General features: G+C 37.3%; 4 protein-coding genes across 4 annotated transcripts; 1 reads left to right on the top strand and 3 right to left on the bottom strand.

The window, feature by feature from the left end:
* Positions 1–590: 590 nt before the first annotated feature.
* On the top strand, positions 591–2,449 carry LOC126802173 (non-functional NADPH-dependent codeinone reductase 2). The gene is made up of 5 exons (XM_050529742.1): positions 591–714; positions 1,002–1,177; positions 1,557–1,800; positions 1,963–2,142; positions 2,222–2,449. Exons 1-5 carry the CDS (start codon positions 595–597, stop codon positions 2,447–2,449), a joined length of 948 nt encoding a protein of 315 aa, XP_050385699.1. The 5' UTR covers positions 591–594.
* A 324-nt stretch (positions 2,450–2,773) lies between these two features.
* LOC126803801 (uncharacterized) lies at positions 2,774–5,670 on the bottom strand. Its single transcript, XM_050531538.1, has 15 exons — positions 5,573–5,670; positions 5,404–5,487; positions 5,249–5,322; positions 5,133–5,166; positions 4,982–5,040; positions 4,762–4,876; positions 4,632–4,669; positions 4,382–4,479; positions 4,245–4,300; positions 4,048–4,167; positions 3,813–3,953; positions 3,521–3,586; positions 3,353–3,427; positions 2,999–3,117; positions 2,774–2,877 (listed from the first exon to the last, which is right to left on the bottom strand). Exons 1-14 carry the CDS (start codon positions 5,618–5,620, stop codon positions 3,064–3,066), a joined length of 1,062 nt encoding a protein of 353 aa, XP_050387495.1. The 5' UTR covers positions 5,621–5,670; the 3' UTR covers positions 2,774–2,877; positions 2,999–3,063.
* A 336-nt stretch (positions 5,671–6,006) lies between these two features.
* LOC126802171 (F-box protein At5g51380-like) lies at positions 6,007–8,332 on the bottom strand. The gene is made up of 2 exons (XM_050529741.1): positions 6,902–8,332; positions 6,007–6,526 (listed from the first exon to the last, which is right to left on the bottom strand). Exons 1-2 carry the CDS (start codon positions 8,158–8,160, stop codon positions 6,229–6,231), a joined length of 1,557 nt encoding a protein of 518 aa, XP_050385698.1. The 5' UTR covers positions 8,161–8,332; the 3' UTR covers positions 6,007–6,228.
* A 1,332-nt stretch (positions 8,333–9,664) lies between these two features.
* On the bottom strand, positions 9,665–20,973 carry LOC126801558 (structural maintenance of chromosomes protein 6A). Its single transcript, XM_050528942.1, has 28 exons — positions 20,674–20,973; positions 20,427–20,532; positions 20,170–20,303; positions 19,698–19,753; positions 19,399–19,485; positions 19,012–19,332; positions 18,303–18,422; positions 17,498–17,632; positions 16,097–16,173; positions 15,925–16,000; positions 15,238–15,312; positions 14,940–15,044; positions 14,561–14,730; positions 14,382–14,484; positions 14,171–14,283; positions 13,786–13,990; positions 13,307–13,432; positions 13,106–13,220; positions 12,933–13,018; positions 12,737–12,832; positions 12,064–12,200; positions 11,874–11,976; positions 11,159–11,238; positions 10,962–11,040; positions 10,733–10,790; positions 10,439–10,536; positions 10,223–10,317; positions 9,665–9,909 (listed from the first exon to the last, which is right to left on the bottom strand). Exons 1-28 carry the CDS (start codon positions 20,813–20,815, stop codon positions 9,852–9,854), a joined length of 3,156 nt encoding a protein of 1,051 aa, XP_050384899.1. The 5' UTR covers positions 20,816–20,973; the 3' UTR covers positions 9,665–9,851.
* Positions 20,974–22,609: the final 1,636 nt, after the last annotated feature.

Raw genomic sequence — 22,609 nt, 5'->3', positions numbered from 1 at the left:
AGAAACTAAAATAATGCATTGACAAGCTTGTATGTCAAAACACCCATTATTTAAATTAACTAATTATTGTTAGAGTCAATAAACCCCAATGATAATTAATTTGCACGCTTAAGCATTTCCCATGTCAAGCTAAAGAGAGAAGGAAATAGAAGGGAGGAGGAGGCAACACTTGTACTTCTTAGAAGCAAAGGGTTGCTTTCAGAGTGCCACAGAGGCTCATTGGAGTTGACCTTAAATACACCAACAAATAATATGGGGCTTGTTTTGTAAAAAAAATCTTCTTTAAAACTGGAAGATGCCCCCAAGACAAGTGTATTCGAAACATTTCATGAAATCCCTACAGACATGGACAATCCCATGGTTTGATTTGTTTTGTTACAATAATTCTACTTCAATTTCTTCCTCACTCATTGAGTAATGAGCTAGCAACTTACCCAGGTTTTATAACTATTCTATATGGTTGAATTAGGAAAACAGTTAACCTGATGTTGACTTTGGGGGAGGTCTCTCTATAAATAGGTGCAGTAGAAGACCCTTAGTTTGCATTGTGAGTAGCAAAAACACATACCAAATTTTAGAGAGGTGTAGAGAAAGATGAGGAGCAACCAAGTTCGCTTGAATTCTGGTGTAACAATGCCTCTCATTGGGTTAGGCACTTATTCCTTCGAAAATGATCGGAACACTACTGAACTAGCAGTTCATACGGCCCTTAAGGTACATACCCTTCTTCTTCTTCTTCTTCTTCTTCTTCCATATTTGTTTTATGATACTTGCAACATTTTTAGTGAGGATTACCGATCGTTTTCATGTCATTTGTGACTTAAAGCCCGAATCCGTATACATAACATATGTATCAGAATGAACTTACTTTAAATAGCGGGTGTATATAGCACTTCTTTATATACATCCATTTACTACATCGCTTTCTATCAACAAGAACATTGTGGGGTAGCATACTCCAAATCTCCACATGTTTGAAATGAATGATTTGTACAATGCAGATGGGTTACAGGCACTTTGACACAGCCAAGATATATGGTTCTGAGGGTGCCCTTGGAAATGCTTTAACAGAGGCAATTCAAGATGGGATTGTAGAAAGAGAAGACATATTTGTTACCTCTAAGTTATGGGGTAGTCATCACCATGACCCTGTTTCAGCTCTCAGACAAACTCTTAAGTAAGCTCATTACCATAATTATATCCTATTAACACCAATTTCATTTCTTAATCTACTAAATTGGGAGATTTGGGAATAAGGTATAGATACTACTTGTAGACCTATCACTGTGCATGTGATTTCATGAATCAACTAGGATTCAAGGGTGGTTTAGTATTATTATTACCTCAGCAGAATCTCTTGAAATCCCACCCTCAGTAGTAGGTCAAAGATTTTGATGACCATATCCATGCCAGAAAATCATGGCACAACAATTCATGAGTTTTGGGATTTTGAGGATCCTTCACTATGCAAGTTGATGTTATTTTTCATATATTAGAAAGCCATTTGTTCATGTTGTCAATATTAATAATCTGCAATCAATGGAATATTGCTCCAGGACTATGGGGATGACCCATTTGGACTTGTACTTAGTTCACTGGCCAGTGAAACTGAAGCCATGGGCTTTTGAGGTCATTCCTAAAGAAGATCACTTTGAGGAACTTGACCTAAAAATTACCTGGCTTGGTATGGAGAAGTGCCTGGAGTTGGGATTGTGTAGGTCTATTGGTGTAAGCAATTTCTCAAGCAAAAAAATAGAACAGCTTTTGGATTTTGCCTCTGTTCCTCCAGCTGTTAATCAGGTATAGTTTAGGCTAATCAAATAAGTTAATTTAATGTCAAGAGAAGTCAATGGTTTCTTTATTTTTTTTTCATTTGGTCAATGTCTAGTTTAATGCATTTCTTCAAGTATTGAGGCTTTATCTTCAAATCTTCAATCAATCAACTTTAAAATTTCACAAAAGGTGGAGATGCACCCAATGTGGAGGCAAGCGAGACTTAGAAGGGTGTGTGGGGACCACAAAATCCATGTCAGTGCTTACTCACCACTTAGTGGGCCAGGGAATGCTTGGGGTTCAACACTTGTGGTGGACAGCCCAATCATCCAGTCCATTGCTGACAAGCACAAAGCAACCCCGGCCCAGGTTAACTTATCCAATCCAAGCCCCACATCAGTTTCTTTACTTTTACCGGTGTGTAATTTTTTTTGTTTCTACTTCATAGGTTGCACTAAGATGGGGACTATCAAAGGGGTCAAGTGTGATTGTGAAGAGCTTTAACCAAGAAAGGATTAAGGAGAACATTGCAGCTGCTGATCTGAAATTGGACGATGAGGATTTGATGGAGATAGACAAGTTGGAGGAAAGGAAGATCATGAGGGGAGAGTCTCTAGTGAATCAAACTACAAGTCCATATAAGACACTTGAAGATTTATGGGATGATGAAATTTGATTCATTGAGACATTGGAGATTGGTATCGTGTTTGTATGTACTGTTACTACTGTACTACCTTTTTTCTGCAATGACTTGTGTATTCACCCACAGAAGTCCATCTGATTTTCTTTCCATTTTTATTGATTTCACCACCACAATAGTTGAAAGACAGGAGCAGCCTAGTGCCAATTGTTCGTGAAGATGAATACTGCCAAGTATAGAAGTTTGCAACAGAGAAATATCATATTGATCATTGTATTTTTTTTCAAGTGTCCAATTGAAACAAAGATGAAGTTTCCGTAGAGGGTTTTTTCATTTGTGACAACAGGCTAGTTGTCACAAGGTTCTTGCTAGGATTGTTCTCTCCATTTGTTTTCTGAACTTGAAATGATCTTCAACAATCTTGTTCACAGCTTTCAGAAACCTTACCGGATAATTGTCCAATTCTATATAAACCATAATAGGAAGACAAAAAAAAAAGAAGGAAAAAAATACCATAAACATGAAGGCAAGCAGGAACTAATAAGCCAAATGTAAAGTTATTGATGATGACTTGACCGGCCTCACCTCTTTCACAGCATTTCAGACCTGCCTCAATGCAGGTAGCCAACATCTGAATGCAAAGTCTCCTTCTAGACAAGCTGGCCTTTTTCGCTGGACGCTGATTGCATACCTTGCTCGATGCACTGAGAAGTTAAACCGCTTTAGTTATCAGGGTAGAAATACAACATAACGAATGTGCTTCACTGAGACAAGTAACTAAGAACACAAGGTAGGATAATTTCATGTTAAACTGAGCTGGTGTGTAGCTGTCTACTTTTCCAGTCACACTGGCCATTAAATTTCCCGGATATTATTGCTTCTGAAGTCAAACAATTGTGAACATTAACAGTTAAACTTTCAACGTTTGATTTAAAGTACCTCGAGAAGATATCCATGTAGCCAATCTAGCGTTTGAGCGAATGTGGCTGCTGATAGGTTCAAAACTGTCAATCCCTGATGATATAGGAATGACATAGTAAGATAGCCATGGATAACCATCAGTCAATACAAAGATTCCATTTTGCAGAGTGCAGAAACAATACATACCTTCGAATCAAATGAGTGGAGATACTCCTGAATAGTCTTCACATTGCTTATCAGCTTATCCCTGTCCTAGACGGAGAAGGAAAAACCAAAGAAAGTAGAAATGATTCCTCGTCAATGAAAGTAGAGATGAAGAGAATCAAGGAGTGAATTTGAACTACTAAGAATCATTAGTAACTTCTTTCATAGAAGGATAAAATGAAGAGGATTTAGAAGATCGAGGTTGAACTACAAGATTCATAGTAACTTCTTTCATAACGAACAGACATAATCAAAGAATATTAATACTTAATACCTGAATTTGCCATCTATCACTACAAGTGCAAGATGAAATCCACTCCTCTAGCAATGCATGGTGCTCAAATTCAGCCATATTCAAAATCAGAGGTATAATTATTGGGTCAGTACCCTTAACAGTTTCACCTGCACCACCAAACATGTATAATTAAAATGAAAGCAGGTGTATTAGAAAAATATTAAACGTAATAAACTTACTGAGCAAGTTAACCTTTGTTTTCAGATACACTTGCCGGTGCTAAGGGTGCTTTTCCTTTTACTGAGCTAACATGCTGATCGGTATCAGAGTTCAGATCCAGTGAGTCGCTCTTTTCTTCATACATTAAGAAAATGTTTGGATCCAAATGTATCCCCTGAAAGTTTCCAAATACATAAGTTATAAACTCATAATGTTACTTTTGACTTCAGAAACTTTATATTGTTTATGTACCTCTATTATAATCGGCTTTCCATCTTTTAGTGCTTTCTTCAAATCTCCATCCAAACCTGGAATTAAAAACATGTGTTGCAACTTGCAATAAAGATTGTGAAGGTCAGTGGATTAGAGAGGTACAATGAAGTGCTTACCTTTTCTAACCACTCGGCATTCTCTACAAAATTCAGTAATCAACTCTTCGGAGGAGCTAAAGTCTCTTGCCCATATCGGAGTAGAGGCCAACGGTGCACTGAATCGGTCAAGAGGAGAGAATAGAAACTTCATTATTGCTTATCAAAGCAAAAGGGAAACTTAACTTGATTGAGATAAACAAGTAACTAGTTTAACATAGAAACTTGCTGAAATGTTGCATGAAAAAGATAAAACACAACTGGCACATACTCTGTCGATGTGCGCAGCAATTCATACACCACATCCGTCTGCAGTAATCATTAACATCAATATAAAACAAAGGCATATGTCTAGCTCAAACAAAATAGGGTACACATTACAACAGGTAGAAAAGAAGAACCTGCATGACATTAGGCAAATTAAACCTCTGTGAAATTTGGGCAGCAATGGTGGACTTTCCAACACAGGAAGTTCCACACACAATAATAACTAGCGGCACTCTTTGATGGTGAAATCTGATAGTAGAGACATACAAATTAAGGACCATGTTATGCAGATAAACTTGTTTTCACTTATTCAGCTTCTAGGATTCCTAAAAGTTTGTAGTTCAAGTTATTAACCTGGTCATCATCCTGTAACGCTTTACGTAATCTTCCCCATAACCCCTTTGCTCCATAAGCTGCTAGTATAGACATGATGTAATCAACACGTGTAGATACGAACCATTTGAATTTGGAAATTTTACATTGTCGAAATGCGTCATGACATTACCTTAAACAGGTTATCTTCCAAATCCGACTGCGAGCTGCAACAGAACACAACCAACAAAGATGATTTCATCTATAACAATAAGCAAAGAGCAAAAAAGTTGAGGGGGAGCAACATACACATCTAGAAGGCTGTTGTCTACAAGTAGCTTCTTGAGGTCTAGAGCAATTTTTATAGATATATGATTTGGAATCTGAACAATCAAATTTCCTGGTTATCAAATATTCAAATTGGCATTGTATGTATTTTAAAAAATATGAGAGATGGTCATTACCTTGGTAACAGTTAAATTTTGGCTGAGTAAGAACCTGGAAAAGACGTAGTAGTGCTCGGCATGTTCGCCCAGCCATACCTTCACCTGCAGAAGTATACAGAATTAGGGGTTTGGAATATTCAGGATTGAATCAAAACACAGAAAGAAGAGAATGTCGAAGAAACCAAACCTTGACAAAGTCGTATTTGGAGGAACCGTGCTTAATTCTACGACCCATAATAACAAGATCATATCATATCCTGCATTTCCTTCCATATCAATGTGAATTTATCATCATCATTTTCGATTTGTACCCCGGCTTTCATGGCTTATACATTCATAACCTCATAAACAATTTAGGCGCCTTATGCAATGGACTAGGTTGTAGGTATTTTTAGATGTATGCCAAATTTTTCACTACAGCTCACACTTTTTGAAAACATTAATGGACCGGTGCAAAACGAAATATTATGAACCAGTGATAAATTTTTGGGTAAACTTGAAAACTCCTTGATCAAAATCGGGGTTCTTCTGGTCCTTGAATAGAAATATTAGGAAGAGAACTCATTGATTACGTATGACTGCAAATCTGTTGATTGTTCATGCACAACATTTTGTGCAGCATTCTTTCAGAGCACCAGACTACATCGAAATAAGAATAACTGAGCAGAGCTAGAATCCTGGCAAGAAGAGTTGCCAGGTAAGCAATTCCCTTAATGGGAAAGGAAGAAACTAAATACAATCTTCCACTGAAAGCAACTGTGTTTAGCCCAAATGGACAACAGAGTCAGATAGTCTTCATATGAAGATTTATAGCAGCTTTGACACGGATCGTTCAGTATAAGATCAAGGTGCATCAAACAGAAACTTCAAGTCTCTGTTTTTCCTGAAAAATCTACTGCCTTTCTTCCCAAGACCGGTTCCGATAATGCTTGATGGAAGAAGAGATTTGGTGTCAGGTCTCCATTGCATATCTTTGAGAGTAGAGAACAGGATTGACAGGGTCGGAGATATGTCCTTGTCTTTTATATTCTTGCATGATACTACTCTAAGACATTCAAGCTCCTTCCAATAGATAATCACAGACTCCAGACCTTCTGTTGTCAGAAGTGAGCATCCTTCTAGAGACAGGGAAGTCACCCTCCTACAAAATATTCTGTCCCATTAACATACCAAAGTAACAGACCATAATACTAATTGGAGATTTTATAGTCAACATGATTACATAAGGTAAAGCAAAATGCTCATTCAAAACAAATTCTAAACAAAGGGTGTATTACCAACAAAACCGTATCAATTACTGAAATAAAAATTGAACTATCGACCTTTATACAGTTTGTTATAGTCACATTATTGGGCAGATCTACTCATAAAGTTTGAGAATTAAAAAACAATTTTAAAAGATAATCCAAGTACAGATACGTTTTAAACCAAAGTTCTATGCCAAAACATTCATGCACATTATCTAATATCAAACTGAAGCAACCAAAGATAAACATATCAAAAAGCAACCATCTACCTGCAAATACTAGCCAGCCTGAACATATCATTGTCCAATCCCCAGCAGTCCTGAAACACAATCTCTCTAGCAGCTGCACACACCATAAACAAAGCTCTCACACTACTCTTATCCCTCATCTGACACTTCTGCAAATGCAGCTTCTCCAAAGCAGGACATGCCCCCAAATACTCATCCGGCCCCGGAACAACCTCTATCCTCTTACAAGACTGAAACCTCAGAGTCTTCAAATTCTCGCAATACGACAGCGCAGCCAGCCACCCCCCATCCATCCTATGATCACAAAAACTCAACTCCTCCAACATCTGGCAACACTGCCCAATTGCCTTCACCCCATCAAAGCTCCCCTCACACCCACTGAGCTCAAGCTTCACCAGCCTAGTACACCCCTGAGCCAAAATCGTCAGCCCGATATCCGACACCACAGAGCCATACAGCCCCTCCACATTAGCCACCAACTTCAACACCTGTAAATTCTCACAGGCTGCAATCCCTCTAAGCAAATTGTCATTACACTTGTGTAACTCCAATTCTTGCAATGTAAGGCACTCTTGTGCTACACTAAGCAACCCTAACTCACTAGCCCCAATCACAACTAGCTTCTTCAAATTGGGGCACCCACTCCCCAACTCACCAAGCCCTCTATCCACAACTTCACCAGGGACCAAATCACAGTCGGCCTCGAAAACCCGGTGGCCGGAGCAAGCCACCGGAACCGAAAAAGCTCCGTTATTTAACAGAATCCCGGAGTTCCGGTCCGATATCACTGACCCGGGCACCAGATCAACCTCGGTCAGATTCGGAAACCGTGAAATGACCCGACCCGACTCGACAAAGCTCCAGTCTTTGACCTTCGCCGACCTCACCAGCCTTCCATGGAGGCTCAGCCACCGCTTGCAGACCTCGGCGCTCGGCTTCCGATCATTCTCCGGCAGCTTGGCCAGAATCCTGAGGAGAATCTCATCGGACAACCGCGCCGTCGGGTCGGAATTTCCAGATTCCGAGACTAGGGTATTCGCCGGCGGCGGCTTCAATCTGGGCGAGCCGAGCTGCATAGCCATGACGACATTCTTGAGCGAAGTCGGGTTCTTGAGCCACGTGTCGGACCAGCTCGCCGACCTCCGGTTTAGCTTCAGCGGCTTTAATGGGCTTCTCGGGTCGGGTCTGACCGCCGCCTCCTCTTCTTTCGTCGAGGCTGAGCGTCGGAATCTCATCTTGAACATACTGGGTCTTCTTCTTGGGTCGTTTTCTTTCTGCATCGTTCACATTTTCAATCGAAAGAGAGATTTGGGCTCTGAAAAATCAATTGAGAGATTCTGTGACTGTAAATTGATGGAGGGTTTCTCAAATTTTGGGGTTGAAGAATGTGAAGGGGGTTTGAAGTGGGTTCAGAGATTCTGGGCGCTTTTTTTGTTTTTACTTGCGACGCATTTGGATGCGGGGAGTTTGCATTTTAAAATGAGGACTGTGAAAAATTAAAAAGGAAATAAGTGTATATATACATTTGTATTGTATTTTTCTTTTGGGAGTTGTGGGTTTTTAACTTTTCACCTGGTATTTTTAAACTCGATTTTACTCTTTTTCTAGAGAGTTAAAAGATTCTGCGGGAGTCGCGAGTTAGTACTTAGTAGGTTTTAAACATGTTTTGTTCAACGTTAATATATTTTAAAAGATTTTAAGTTGAATGATTTAGAAAAAACATTGAGGTATGTGCACGATATATAAATTGCTCGCATGAATGGTTACTTAAGTGATACGGAACAATATTTCAACGTTGAATGATCTTTAGTATTTTAGATGTCTGAATGAATTGGATAAGATTGCCACATTGGACATCAATCAAAAACTTCATACCATAAATGGAGAATATTGTTATATGGCCAGAAATCAGTAATATGTTGTGGTGTGTACTAATTTGATTGATTTACATAGCAAAAATATTCTCTCTAATTAGTTCACTACCAATTTAGTTCTTTAACCCATGATGTATCACCCATTTACCCCCATCAACATATAGGAACAATATTAATTAGGTGAGTTAATGAAAGAAATGTCATCTATGATAACTGATTTTCCTCTCAAGTTCTTTAATGAAATACAACTCTACTATCTCTAGTAAATGTAGGGTGGTGCATACACATCATTTTTTACTATTAACACACTCTTCCTCACATTATTTTTTTTAAAAGATGATGTCATGATATTGAATTATATGTGAAAAAAGTGTGTTAATAACAAAAAATGGTGTGTTAATAACATTACCCTAAATGTACAGTATGTTTTTTTCACATTAATGTAAAAGGGCATTTACCATAATGGATGTCACATCCAGATGACCGTTAGATAGCCGTTTATACTTCAAAAATGTTAGTGGAGGGGGACAGTGCCGTAGGGCAATGGGAACAAAATATAATACCTTTAAACGACTCGAGAAGGATTTGGCGGTAAGAAGTTCAGATTCTATGCAAAACCATAACCCAGTTGTTCTTTCCTTTTTGTTGTTCATGCCTCATGGCAATAGTACAAGGAACCAACTTATTTAAGGGATTTGGCACTAGCAAAATGAATTCATTCAAGACTAGTCTTTGTTTGTTATCATCAATATCATGTATATATTATTTGTTGGAATCAAGTTGTGTTGGAATTAGATATCTAGAAAAATTAAAATGGTTCCCCACTCAACTTAGCTGACCTTTGGGGAAACATAAATTGCACATGAAGTCGGAAACCCATTATAAAGTCATTGCACATCTTCATAAATCATAACTAATCATCAGAACCTCTAGCTTGCTATGATATATGTAACCAAGGCTCTCATTAATTCCAAAAATAAGCCACGACTTTCTTTACAACCTGAGCACCACCAAACAAGGATACAAGTACATCCCAATCAAAAGCATTACCAGGAATTTGCATTGAATAAACAGTAAGATGGATCACGGATGGCCAATCAAGAACGAGGAGCTGCCATTTGCTGCTTCTTTATCCGATCCCCATTTTTCACCATGCTGCATCAAAATCACAAATTCGAGTTGGTTCAAGCCAGAATTCAATTAAATAGCTAAAAACTACTTTGTTCGGCTTTTAAATTGCTGCACTTGCAGAAGCCAGCCAAATAATCAGACAAAGCCAGGCATTATAAGGGGAGACTGCAATCAATGTCCAAAGCAAAAGACAAAAATGCAAAGCTACACCATGCAGTCTATACAGGACGGCGAATTTAGCTCCAAATATTTCATAGATACTAGTGGCAGCCTCGTGGCAAAGGCAAAATCATTCAATGTGACGTCAAATATTAGAGAGCAAATCATTTCCATTCACCTGATATCATGAGGGGTAATAAGTACCCATTGGGATCCTTGCGCCAATGCAAACTCGACAAGAGTATCAAGGCTGATTTTCCGACTTACAGCATCCTAAAGATCCGATACAACACAATTTGTATAAATTGTCTATATTTTGCATCTTAAAAATGCACCATGATTAGTATGAATAAAATCTTTAATCCTGGCTGAAATAATGTGCTTAAGCCCATACCATAAATACATCAAACTCATCCATAGCTCTGAATGGGGCTTCAGTCATATCATGAAGAGCCAGCGCAAAGCACAATGTTGAAAAGGAGCGTTCGCCACCTGATTAACAATATAACATAAATACCCGTTGATTTATCTTGTTCTTTTAATTATATTCTGAATAAAATCCAGTTAAGAATTTTGTACAAGAAGTACATGTATGTAAAATTGTGAATAAACAAATATAAATAAAATAAATTCTGCTTAATACTGAGTAATATCATATTTCTCTCAAGTGAAATTGTGACCAACAAACCTGAAAGCCCTCTAGTATCACGAATTGTGCTGCTTGATGAATCCTGAGGCATCTTAACCTAAAAACAAATATTAAATAAAAAAAGTACATAGAATAATATCATGTAAAGAACCATGAGGATAATCACAACAAACGCCTAGCTGTCCAGGAACCAAAGAGCAAAGTTTTACAAGATTTGGGACATTTCCAGGTGTGAATGAATGAGTATTGAAGGAGCCAAGTTGCATACCTCAATTGAAAGGGTTCTCTCCTCATAGTTAACCTTGATCTTTCCGCTGAACCCTTTCCTTCCCAGATGAGAATTAAATCTAATGGCAATGATTGATCATGAACAAATTAAGAGTGGGAAGGTACTTCGAACTAAAACAAGAAAGTACAGAAGCACAAGTAGTGAGAGACAAATGCCATTGTGAATAGAGAACATACCGCCATGTCATCTGGCACTTTAGATATTTTTTATTTCTCTCAAACTTTTCACTTCGCATATTTAGGGCATTCTGGCAAGCCTGTAAAATAACATTAATAAAAATATATATACATGAGATACTTTGCAGCGAGCAATATCCATTTGGAGAAAGGCTCAAAAAATAATAATTCAAATGAATCAAAAATGGACGTTGGATATTAGTGAACATATCTAATAACAGGAAGTGCTTTGCACATCCCTGCGATTAAGCTACCAACAGAAAACATGTCAAATATCACTGCTTTTGTAAGAACATTTGTATGGCAATGTCCAAGCAATAAGGCTGTTTTAAGCAAAGGTTGAACCATGAACTATCCTTACAGCCTATTCCTACTAACTTTATATATTCAAAACATACTAATTAAGTCCAACATCACATGTCGAGGATTTAATCTCTGGTTAGAATTTTAAATAGTATTAACAATTTTACCAGTAAAAGAAACAGAGAACCAAAAGCATACCTTGATGCCTTGTTAGTTTGATAGATTTGAAGAGAGGAAAAAGAGTTCACAATGGTTGGCATGTACAAGGTTTACAGAAAAGAAAGGTTTCCTACTATGGAGCAATACTTTGTTCAAATAACAAAAGAATATTTATTGCAGAACAAGTTTGCTCTGCCCGTTTAACAGTGACAGTTAAAAGCACCAACGATATATTACAGATTATGGGACTTACATTCAACTTTCCTCGAAAAGCTTTGTACATTTTCTGTTTTCTTAAAATCTTACGTTCTTTTCTCTCATATGACATTCGGAGCTCATCAATTGATTCAGTGCATCTGCAACACATAAAACTTAGAAGTTAAAATATATAGGAGATTGGATGTTTCCAACAAATGAAATAACAAGGGTCAACAAGTAATTACCTCTCACTCTCTTGCTGGAGTTTCTGATTAATCCTGGTTAATTGGGTACTGAGTTGATCTGGCGTGCTACCATCCCAATCACCCAAAGCTATAATTTCACTTTCAGGACAAAGGATCGACGCCTTTCTATAGTTTTCCTGCAGTGTTAGACAATATATGACGTGAGCAGCTAGTCAATTCTTAATTCTTTCATATACAAATATGCCGCATTCTCATGAATACAGAGACAAGGCTGAAGCCAGGATAACAGAAACAGCATTCAAATCAGCATTTAAGTATATCATCTTGCAAAATAGGTGCCTTGAAATTTACAAATATAAACAAAAATGCAGAAGCAAATAGTCAAAGTCATGAGACAGAAAGTCAGAAACTCAAGCAGCACGGCAAAAGGTGAAATTTATATGCTTGCTAACTTTGAATCCTCAATGCAAACAAAAAAGTACTTGGGAACTGATCTAAAAACTTAGTTTGAATAAAAGAGGTACAACTTTCACTTACAAATCTTCGTTGGTGAAAGTTTTAAAGTGCCTACATTTTATTGGTTCTTGTTATTTTTATTTTTATTTTAAAAGGAGTTCGAAGTACATCCACAACAAAGTTTTTATCTGCATAGAACCTTCTTGATGAAGCCGTTGTGATAAACCATCTGTCAAAAATATGATATAAACTATACCTCACGGAGATGCTCAAGCTCTTTATATTGTTCTTCAGCTTCATTAATTACATTAAGGACCTTGGTCTTCATTACACTTTCATAATGAAGTTTCTCCTGACATAAACATCCAATTTTAGTTATTCAAGACAAGAACAAGAGATACAGGAAAGCAGTAAGAACATGTGTTTTTGTATGCAAATTTAGAGAACCAGACCGTTTCTGCAGAGACTAGATCTCTGTCTATTTCCATCAAATCTCTCTCTGCCTTCTCCAAGGCATGAAGGTCTCCCCTTGCTGACTCTATTTATTTATCAGACACAAACAGCAAGTAAGATGTGAGAAAGTACTAGGGAACCATATACTTAAAACCGAACAGCATTCTCATACCACATAGATTCTCAAATGTGACTTTGAGATCAGTGGTCTTCGCCTCAGCTTCACTAATTCTAACTCGAAAGTTTTCTAGTGACATTTCCCTCTCTTGAATCTCCTCTTGAATTTTCTGGTGATCATCCAAAGTAGGACAACTTAGTCAAAAGAAATTTATGTAATAAAGTGAAACATAGCATAAAGTACTAAGAAACATACTGAAATGTCTTGATGAAGATCATCAACAGTTGATGCAGGTGATGTATTGGCTTCCACATCATATGCACTGTCTTGAATAGCTAGTCTCTTAGAGGCCAAATCATGGTCAGCCTTCAAGCACCTCCTCTACGAAAATAAAAACAAACAAAAAACAAAAACAAAAAGGTGAAAGAAGCAACAAATAATCAACATGACAGCAGAGATGATACAGATCAGCAAAATATTAAATACTTAAAAGAAAACCAACAATAGCTCAACCCACCCACTTAGCTCAGCCTTAAATTCCCATTACCTACTCCCCACCATGGCCAATGTAGGGCCAACTTTTATATAAACAATAATTCATTTTACAGGGTAGTGTTGGTATGGTGCCAACTCAGAAAGAGGCACCCCAGTAAACATATGTGGACGACTATGCATTTTAAAAGCATAAACTTGTAATAAAGATGAATAAAATCTAGAAAGAAAATTATAATTACCTTCACACTCTGGAGTTCCTCTTTAAGATCCCGAAGTTTGTCTTCTTCATCCCTTTTTCTCCTCCTGAACTGCTGAGCTTCTTCTTGTACACCCGATTTTTGTCTATTAAGATTACTGATTTCAACTTCATAATTAGCACAGAGACGAGCAGGTCTGCGTTGTCTATTGAGAGGAAGAGTGGTTTGGACACCATTACGCGAAAACCTAAGAGCCAGACAAAAGAGAACACTCATTGAGAGACTGCAAAACCCAGCTGGAAATGGTAACAAATTGAACAACAGTAATAATTCCTTGTCCAAATCAATTAGTTTTCACATGCCTTCGAAAATTAGACAATAAGGTAATTGGATGCATAAACAAACAGGAGATGCATCTTTCGCTTACATCTTATGCCCATCTAAAGTATAGACCTCCTTCAGATTGGGGATCCTCTGGTCAAAAGCAACTTCCTTTCCCTCCTGATAATTTTTGACAAGGACCTGCCTTTCAATACTTCCCTGGAAACAAAGCATGGTTCAGCAATCATGTGAAGTTGGAAGATCAGCAATATCAGATGATAAATCATGTAAATGAGCAGAAGAACCGATGAGCTTACCACATCTACCAGGACATTTACCACAGTATGATTTTCAGAGTGGAGAAGAGAAAGAGTAGTTGGGTGTCTTGTCTGTGGAAGCATGTGAGGTGGAATATTCAACCTACAAAGGAAATAGGGGGAATCATAATCATAGAAACAATCAATATGCAGTGAATAAGACAGAATATAATCTCTACCTTGGTAATGAAAAGTCATATATGATAATTTGCAGGTAACTATAGTCGGCTTCCCTTGCACATGCTCTAAGAAGTTGAGAGTCTTTATGATTTGTTACAATAAAAGCATTGAGCAACCTTCCAATAGCAATTTCAATTGTTGCTGCCCATACATCTCCACTAATCAAAGTCTGCAGAATTTTTTTTTACACAAAGGTCTACCTCTTAGCATGTTCTCCAACCTAATCAAAAGCCAATTGGAAAGGACTCCTGTATGAAAAATCAAATACTTCTCGATCTAAAGTATTAATTCTGTAACAGTTTAACATAGACAGCAACAAATGACATTACGAATAAAAGTTCGGTAAACTTGTACAGGTTATGGATATCTCACACTCACCAAATGGGCACCAATCGGACCAATTGGAGGGCTTTTGAATTTCTGATGATACTTCTCAATTGTTTGTAGAAGGCTCATCACTTTCTCTCCACCAAAAGCTGTGACCTGTTTAAGCAAAACAATTCCTCAGAGTATGAAAGATATTTCTAGTAAAATGTTAGCACGAGATTATTGTCTATGCATATGCGTATGCATTTAGAAGAAATGAGTTAAATTTCATTGCATATGCATATGCCCACAAAGGAAACGCTCTGCAGTTTTCCCAAACATCAAAGACAACAAGATAGAGAGTTCTCACCTTATTAATTTGATTTCTCTGAAGCTCATGGATGTTATTTGAGATGTCTTGACAATCCTTCTCTTTTCTTCGAATCTACGATAGCAGTATGCAATTATAAACAATTTCAAGAGTGGGGCAGGCTACAAAAAAGATGTTATAGATGATCACAAGTTAACCACAATTTTGTGTTTATACAAATCTTACAAACTTATTAGACAATTATTGTCTATAACCCTAAAGACTTAACTTATCCCAACTTTCTCCCAAAACACCTGGAAAATATCTCCCATGGCAAAATCAGATAATCATGTCACTGAAGAGGAAGTAAAATACAAAATTTCTTAAGTCATGTCATTTAATTTAAGAATTTGGGTTATAATAAAAGCAACTATCCTCATGTTGGCATATGTTTGTGAAATATTGTCGATGTTGCTCAGGCTCCCCCATCCCCTGTTCATGCACACACAATTGCTCAATATAAGTGACTTTGGCATATTCAGTACATAGCTGTTTCAGAAAAATACAGTTACCCAAAGTTCACTTATATTGAGAAATTGTGTGTCTGTACAGGGGGTGGGGGAACCTGAGCAAAGGGTGACAGCAAGTTGCTCTTCAGTATTTTAAGATTACTTCTTTGGTAAATCTATTGGTGACAATTTGTGCTAAACAATTTGAAGTAACTAAGTGAAGTAAAACATTCCGCACCATTTCAGTAATGTTTCCGATTTCAGTACTTGTCTTCTGTAACCGTTCCGATAAGGTACTCTCTTCTTTCTTCAACCTGATAAATCATAAGATGCAACTGCCATTAGGTTAAATCTTGCGGCCATTGATTTACAGGAAGCAAAACATAAATTATAAGTAAATGATTTTCAACCTTGCAAGCATTGACTCAACTGTGGCAACCTCATCTTGTAATTCTTTCAGCTTTTCCTCCATTGCAGATTCTTCCGCCTGGAAGAGTGCAAAATTAGTGTGTCAGAGCTATGAAACTGTTGGGTTTCCAGCCCATGTGCTTTTACTAAGATGGTTTCTTAGAGTATGGTGTTCCGGTAAGGATAGGAAATCCTTATTGATGATGGTTTACCTGTAATCCTTGTTGATTACAGAGAAGGAGGAGGCTTTACAGCCTACCACTATGAAGAATAGGATTCCTATTTGGTGAGGAAACATGTTTGTCCTTATGGCTATATAAGGAAGGGTTATGCTCTAGGTTTAGGCATCGCAGAGACAAAGAGCAAAGTGTGTTCCATTCTCGGTTAGAGGGTGAGAGGGCAGAGAGGAGAAAGATAGGAAGAGAAGTGTTTTCCTAGTCTTTCTTGTGTACCTATTATTAATATAGTGGAAGTGTGTTTCTGTCCGGTGGATGTAGGCGAAGCTATTTGCTGAACCACCTTAAATCTGTGTTAACACAAGCTTTGTGGTTGTTTCTCTCGGCTTGTTGTGCTTGTTCTGTTTCTCTGACTAACTTGTTGACCGATTCACAACAGAAACAATAGCTTATGCATCTTACCACTCTTATTTTAGTTGTTCTGTTTTTAGATACGTAAACTGTGTGGCAGTTTATGTTAGCAACTAAATTGGTAACAATGTCAAAAAGCAATGGTGTTGCCATACTTTTGGATGGACGCAGTTGTCATAAAACCCAAGTATGAATATTAATCTTTGGGTTTGAATAGAATCACCTTATATCTTAATTAAGTTATTATGATGGTGAGTCCTGAGCTTTAACCACCGCCAAATATATGTACAAGTCTTTTACTGCAATCTGTCAAATACTCATAATTTCTTGATTAGCATAAAAATTGAAGAGTTTTGTCAGTCGCTTTATACTGTAGGACTAGGACCTAGATAAACTTAATTTAAGAATTCGTAATTATTTTATTTTCTTCATTATTACCCGAAAACTGATGATGGATTGATGACTTTTAGTATAATGCAAACTGCAGCTTCAGGAAACTATTGACCAGAATTTCCTGCAGCTTTAGTATAATGCAAACTGCAGCTTCATAATCAAAATTCTGGGATCTTTATACTATCAATAATATCTCTCATATTTGATCACCATACCTTTGAATCCTGGACCAGTTTCTCATTATTTCAACCATTACTCACCATGCTACTCTAAGTCTCTAACCCCAAATCAAACACATGACTTTGTAAATAATGTTAAATTTGATTGCATTTAAATTGGCTAATATGATACTAAAATTTAGAGTACTGCCAGTGATATGGACTCACACAGTTGCAGCTAGTAAATATAGCAAACAGACTAAACCTGTGTAATTCTGGCATGCTGCTCCTCGGCATCCTGAATCTGTTGCTGGAGAGACCTAACAGAGTTTGACAATTTCTGGATGTGTTTAGTTTTGCGGCCATATTCTTCTTCTAGCTTAAGCTTATCTTTTGTAGCCTGTGCAGAAAATATAGGATCCACAAGTACATTAAAAAAAATTAAGAACATATGAATACAGGAAATACACAGATAAACGTTACACAAAAGAAAAGCATATATAGCATAGTAATTAATAGATACTAAAGTATGTCAGCATTTCATAGTAAACCAAAATGTAGTTCATTTCACTACAGTGAGTGTCTACTTAGATGAATTACTAGTGATGAGAAAACATGTTTTCACTTGTTAATCTGTTTTCAAATAATGTTGAGATAGAAGAAAACATCCTTTAATAATTTTGATTAAAGAAAGTTGTTTGGACTGGAGAGAGTAATTTGCGGTCAAAAGTTATCAGAGCTTTGACCAGCAATTGACTGAAGTCTCTGCAGACCAAGCCAAACAGTAGCCAGTGGAGACAATTCTTTTTTCAATGAAAAAGCTGATGGTACCATTGTGGTGTAAGGCGTGACTTTATTCTGGGTCAAGTTAGGCTTCTTACAAGTCATATAAAATTAGTCCTCTATAAAGATTCTATTATTGCAATAGATAGTACAATGGCAAGAGTTCTTTATCTCTCAATGTTAATTATTTAGGACACCCAAAAAGGTACCCATAAGGGCGTTAACCCTAGCAGAACTAATTTGACAAAAAATAATATGTTGACTTTATAACAGAACTTTCAACATACCAATGCTAGCGTCTGTTCCAACTCCTCCTTCATTCTCCGAACGTCAGTAGTCTTTTCCACCATGCTTGCAATTTCGGATTTCTTCAAGTTATAGCTTTGATTAAGTTTCTCGACTTCACCCTGTATAATAGAGGAAAGAAAATAATTAGCAAAAAAATCTCTTCTTTAAATTCTTCCGATGTGCCCTCAAGTCCTTTCAAAAGTCACTTGATATCCTAAATCATGAGCTATGAGAATCCAGAAAAGGAACAGTATCCATTGGAATAATTTTATTTTCATTACCAATATAAAATGAACTACAGTAATGAAAAATTTATGACTGCAAAACACTAAAAAAAATAAACAGTCCATCTCTGACCAGGAGCCAAATAGAAAGGTATTGAGTCTAATCAATTTTTGTCAACCATGTTCAAGAGAAACAGCTTTTGGGTAAGTTAAATGGTCAGAATTAATGTCAGAGAACCACGGAGAGGTGTATATTTCCAAATGAGATGATTGCAGGAACTTGGCAACAGAAAGTAATTTGTACAAATGCATACATGTCCAAAGTAAAGCTTAACATGAGATCCAAAATTACCTATCACCAATCAAAGTTTCTAGCTATGTGTCTACCTAAAAGCACTTTGCATAAATAACTACTTTAGAATATTCTACAATCCGGCAAGCCAAATTCATGCTGAAATTTAGAAAGTGAAGAACTAATACTCACTCTTAATTGATCAATTTTAGATTGACAAAGAGGTATACGATCTTTCAGCTGTCCAATCCTCGCATTCTTTAGCTGGAGTTGCCTGTCTACATCATAAACCCATGACCAAGCAAGCTTCTTTTTTAGCTGCTTTGCTTGTTGAGATATTTCTTCAATGTGTTCCATTTTTTCAATCTTTTCCTGTAACTCATCTAGTTCTCTTTCTATGGGTCTTATGGAACCCTCTAATTGCTCAACAACAATGTTTGCCTTCTCCAACTGTTTCTCAATGTCTTGCAAAAGCTCTTCAACTTGCTGAAGAAGTGTGGCCTTGTAAAAGAACTGAACAATAAAGAGTCAGTACAACATATCTGTTGAATTGCGCTTCGAGAAATAAGTAGACATTACCTTAAATTTATCTCTGTCATTGCCAGAATGCAAAAACTCTCTGCTTCTATCTTGACCCATTATTACACATGGATTCTCAACATCAATCTGCGTAGATCAAGCATACAGCCGTGAGCATCCATTGCCTGCCTAAATTTTAGATGAAAATGACTAAAGCACATGGAGTATGACTGACACTCCCTTCAAACTTAGTATGATCATGTTAATTGAAAAACAGAAGAAAAAAAATAACAGACACGATATACATGTACAGTCAGATAGTGCAAATCCAGTTAAGCGAGAAATAGGAGAAAACTCACACTAAAATGCTCGATTAGCTCCCGGAGATCCTCTTTCCGACTAGCAACCTTTCTTCCTGTCATAGTCCTCGTATGAAGAACAAATCAAATGAATACCACAGCATAATGAAGCAATGTAGTAGCAGTACAGTGCAATAAACCACATCCAGTTGCAAACATGTGTCTTCTATAACAACATAACAGTAAAGGGTACAGTCAAAGTGAAAAATAATACTACCCCAGCCTGAAAAATGCAGGACATAAATCGTTAAAAACTACACTAATCATGCCCATGCAAAACCGAAATGACAACTGCCTCCTCTACAGTCACAAACTTAGAACCAGAAGCTTCTCGATATAATCTCAATAACACTCGACCCCGGAATCAAAATAGAGAAAACCAATTTGACCATCAATGTAGTACTGAGGTTTCCAAGACTGTACAGATATCATAATGAGAGGAAAAAAAACATAATCCGCAAGGAATGTAAACCTTGATGATCCCTCAAAACAGTGGTGTTTGAAGCACCGGAAATCTTCCGCTCGATAATAATAACATCCCCATAAACATCATGCTTAAAAGCATCCTCTCCTTGGTTCTTCAACTCAACATGAACCACAGCGTAACTGCAATGGAGCCATCAAACTAAAAAAGTTACAACAAAGACACTCCAATAACACATTCCCTAACGAAAAAAAAGCCAACACAACATCAAATGAACATCTAATATCATCAAAAGAGGGTTGTACCTGCAGCCAGTCTTTATGAAATCCTTCAATGTAGACCCTCTCTGGGTCTCCTTAGCACGAACCCCAAATGCAACACATAAAGCCGTCAGTATTGCACTTTTACCACCTGCATAAACCAGACCCAATATTAAACCCTAATTTCAAAACCCCAATTCAATAAACAGTACTTAAACCCTAAAGTTCGAAGCTTTATGGGTAAAACTGAGAAACCCAGTTGAATAGAGGAAAGGAGGGAGTGATTACTTACTCCCATTTTGACCGGTGATGAAATTGACCCAATCGCCGAGCTCAATCTGCAAGCTACTGTGGCACATGAAATTCTCGAGGCGGATTTTCTGGACGATGCCGGCTTTGGGGCGGTTGTGGCGGCCGGCGATTGGCTCGGCCATGGCTGCCGTGAGGTTGGGTTTGGTGTACAGAGGAGAATTTAGGGTGTGGGTTTTGGGGATCGGGAGGATTAGAAAACCCTAGGCAGCGAAATTGGGAGGGAAAAGAGGAGAAGTCGGGACTGGTGGAAGAGACGTTTGGCGGGAAGAGGGAAAGGCTGCGTGGGTTTTATCGTGGGAAGTCCAGTATTTGCTAAGTGAGGGTTTATCTTAAATAATTAAATATATATATATATATATATATATCCTTTCTTCCTTCTTGGTGGTTTTGGAAGAGGTTTACAATTTTTGGAGAAATTAAATTTTGAGAAATAAATGAAACGCCCTGTGAAAATATGTAGGGATTTTTAATTGGTAAAGGGTATTCGAACAAGGTTAGAATCCGCTTACAAGAGTGTTTACAATGAGATATTGAGTGTTTTTTATTTATATCGTAAAAGATTAAGATCGTGTTTTTATATATCTGATTATCGTCGTACTATATTATTAAGTATTTGAAATTATAACTAGTTGATTTTAGTTACTTATATGGATTAAAACGACTTGTGCTTAGTCATAACATATTTCAATCACATTAGAGAATATATGTATATAAAGTGTGAAATGCTCCTATTTTTTCTCATATAAAACATTTCAATTGTTGAATGATGAATAGTACACCATAAATTTTATTAATGGCGACAGGATGACAATATGAATCAATAGTCTATGAGTCAATCTGTATATAAGCAAGCTAGGTAAGTAGGAAGTGTAGTCTGGCAACGTTGTGCATGATGTACCAGATCGTTGCCATTTGGCACACCTGATATAACGCTACGTCGTCAGTAAAAGCTGCGTGAAAGAATTATGCCAATTGGGCATCATGATCATGTCCATATTGGACTCCAGTCCAGATTGCTAACCCATTTTTCTATTCAAAGCCTACAACTACAATCCACAAACTAGAGATAATTCGGTATCATGTGGCTTTGCCTACATGTCAATACATTATGTTACCACTTCGCTTTTTTCTTTTTAGTAAATGGATATATCCTAGCCTGAGTCATATGCATTTGGTGTAATTTCACAAATCTAACCACCACTGAGCTATTCGATTTATGTATCTATGCGTAATGGAATTTAAGTAGCAGTATGAAATTGTACGTGCTCAATTCATATGAGATCTAATAATGTTATAGTTGCGGGTACTTAGGTGACAGTCGGAAGCAATTATGTAATATTATATCGGTATACCTTTTATGCTACAATACGTAGTGTGAGGACTCAAACTAAGATGTTCGTCTTAATGCACGATACGTACTTGTGTATCGAATCAAATGAGTTGAATGATGTGTTAGTATGCAGTCAATGAGAACATCACAAATAACAAAATGCACTACAACTGATGAACAAACCAACCCAAATACCCTGAATGTGGTCAGGCTGCACCAACCGGGAACATAATTAGAAATGCACAAAGCACCATTCAGACTAAATCTCACAATTTAGGAATGCACCCTCCCTTATACAAATTTTCATTATGATCGACCTCGCCTCATGTGGATTCACATCTGGATAATTCGAGCATTGAATTGAATTAGGTGGATTTTGTGGTAGATTTATCGGCTTTTTTAGAAAATTAGTGTGTCACGAAAGAGTCCAATATACTAAATCAGAAAATCCCACGACTACTTTATTAGGTGGATATGGTTTTTAAATGCGTTCGTATATTGACATAAAGGCCATTTCATGCACAACCCATTTGGCCTCACCCTCACAAGGACACTACTCCAACCCTTCTCTCTATCTATGTGTTCT

This window comes from Argentina anserina, chromosome 7 (assembly GCF_933775445.1).
Source record: "Argentina anserina chromosome 7, drPotAnse1.1, whole genome shotgun sequence".
Classification (NCBI taxonomy): domain Eukaryota; kingdom Viridiplantae; phylum Streptophyta; class Magnoliopsida; order Rosales; family Rosaceae; genus Argentina; species Argentina anserina.
The sequence above is the reverse complement of the archived record's forward strand: the minus strand, read 5'-3'. Positions and strand labels throughout refer to the sequence as shown.

Excerpts from the sequence above, each read along its gene's own strand:
- LOC126801558 (XM_050528942.1), bottom strand. The coding sequence starts at position 20,815 with ATGGCCGAGCCAATCGCCGGCCGCCACAACCGCCCCAAAGCCGGCATC. Across the intron at positions 13,991-14,170 it reads ACTTTAGATGGGCATAAGAT|GTTTTCGCGTAATGGTGTCC; the intron begins GTAAGCGAAAGA and ends TCTGGCTCTTAG. Across the intron at positions 11,977-12,063 it reads CTCCAGCAAGAGAGTGAGAG|ATGCACTGAATCAATTGATG; the intron begins GTAATTACTTGT and ends TATGTGTTGCAG.
- LOC126802171 (XM_050529741.1), bottom strand. The coding sequence starts at position 8,160 with ATGCAGAAAGAAAACGACCCAAGAAGAAGACCCAGTATGTTCAAGATG. Across the intron at positions 6,527-6,901 it reads AGGCTGGCTAGTATTTGCAG|GAGGGTGACTTCCCTGTCTC; the intron begins GTAGATGGTTGC and ends AATATTTTGTAG.
- LOC126803801 (XM_050531538.1), bottom strand. The coding sequence starts at position 5,620 with ATGGGTCGTAGAATTAAGCACGGTTCCTCCAAATACGACTTTGTCAAG. Across the intron at positions 4,168-4,244 it reads GAAAGCCGATTATAATAGAG|GGGATACATTTGGATCCAAA; the intron begins GTACATAAACAA and ends GGAAACTTTCAG. Across the intron at positions 3,428-3,520 it reads TCCACTCATTTGATTCGAAG|GGATTGACAGTTTTGAACCT; the intron begins GTATGTATTGTT and ends CTATATCATCAG.
- LOC126802173 (XM_050529742.1), top strand. The coding sequence starts at position 595 with ATGAGGAGCAACCAAGTTCGCTTGAATTCTGGTGTAACAATGCCTCTC. Across the intron at positions 1,178-1,556 it reads GCTCTCAGACAAACTCTTAA|GACTATGGGGATGACCCATT; the intron begins GTAAGCTCATTA and ends ATATTGCTCCAG. Across the intron at positions 2,143-2,221 it reads ACAAAGCAACCCCGGCCCAG|GTTGCACTAAGATGGGGACT; the intron begins GTTAACTTATCC and ends TCTACTTCATAG.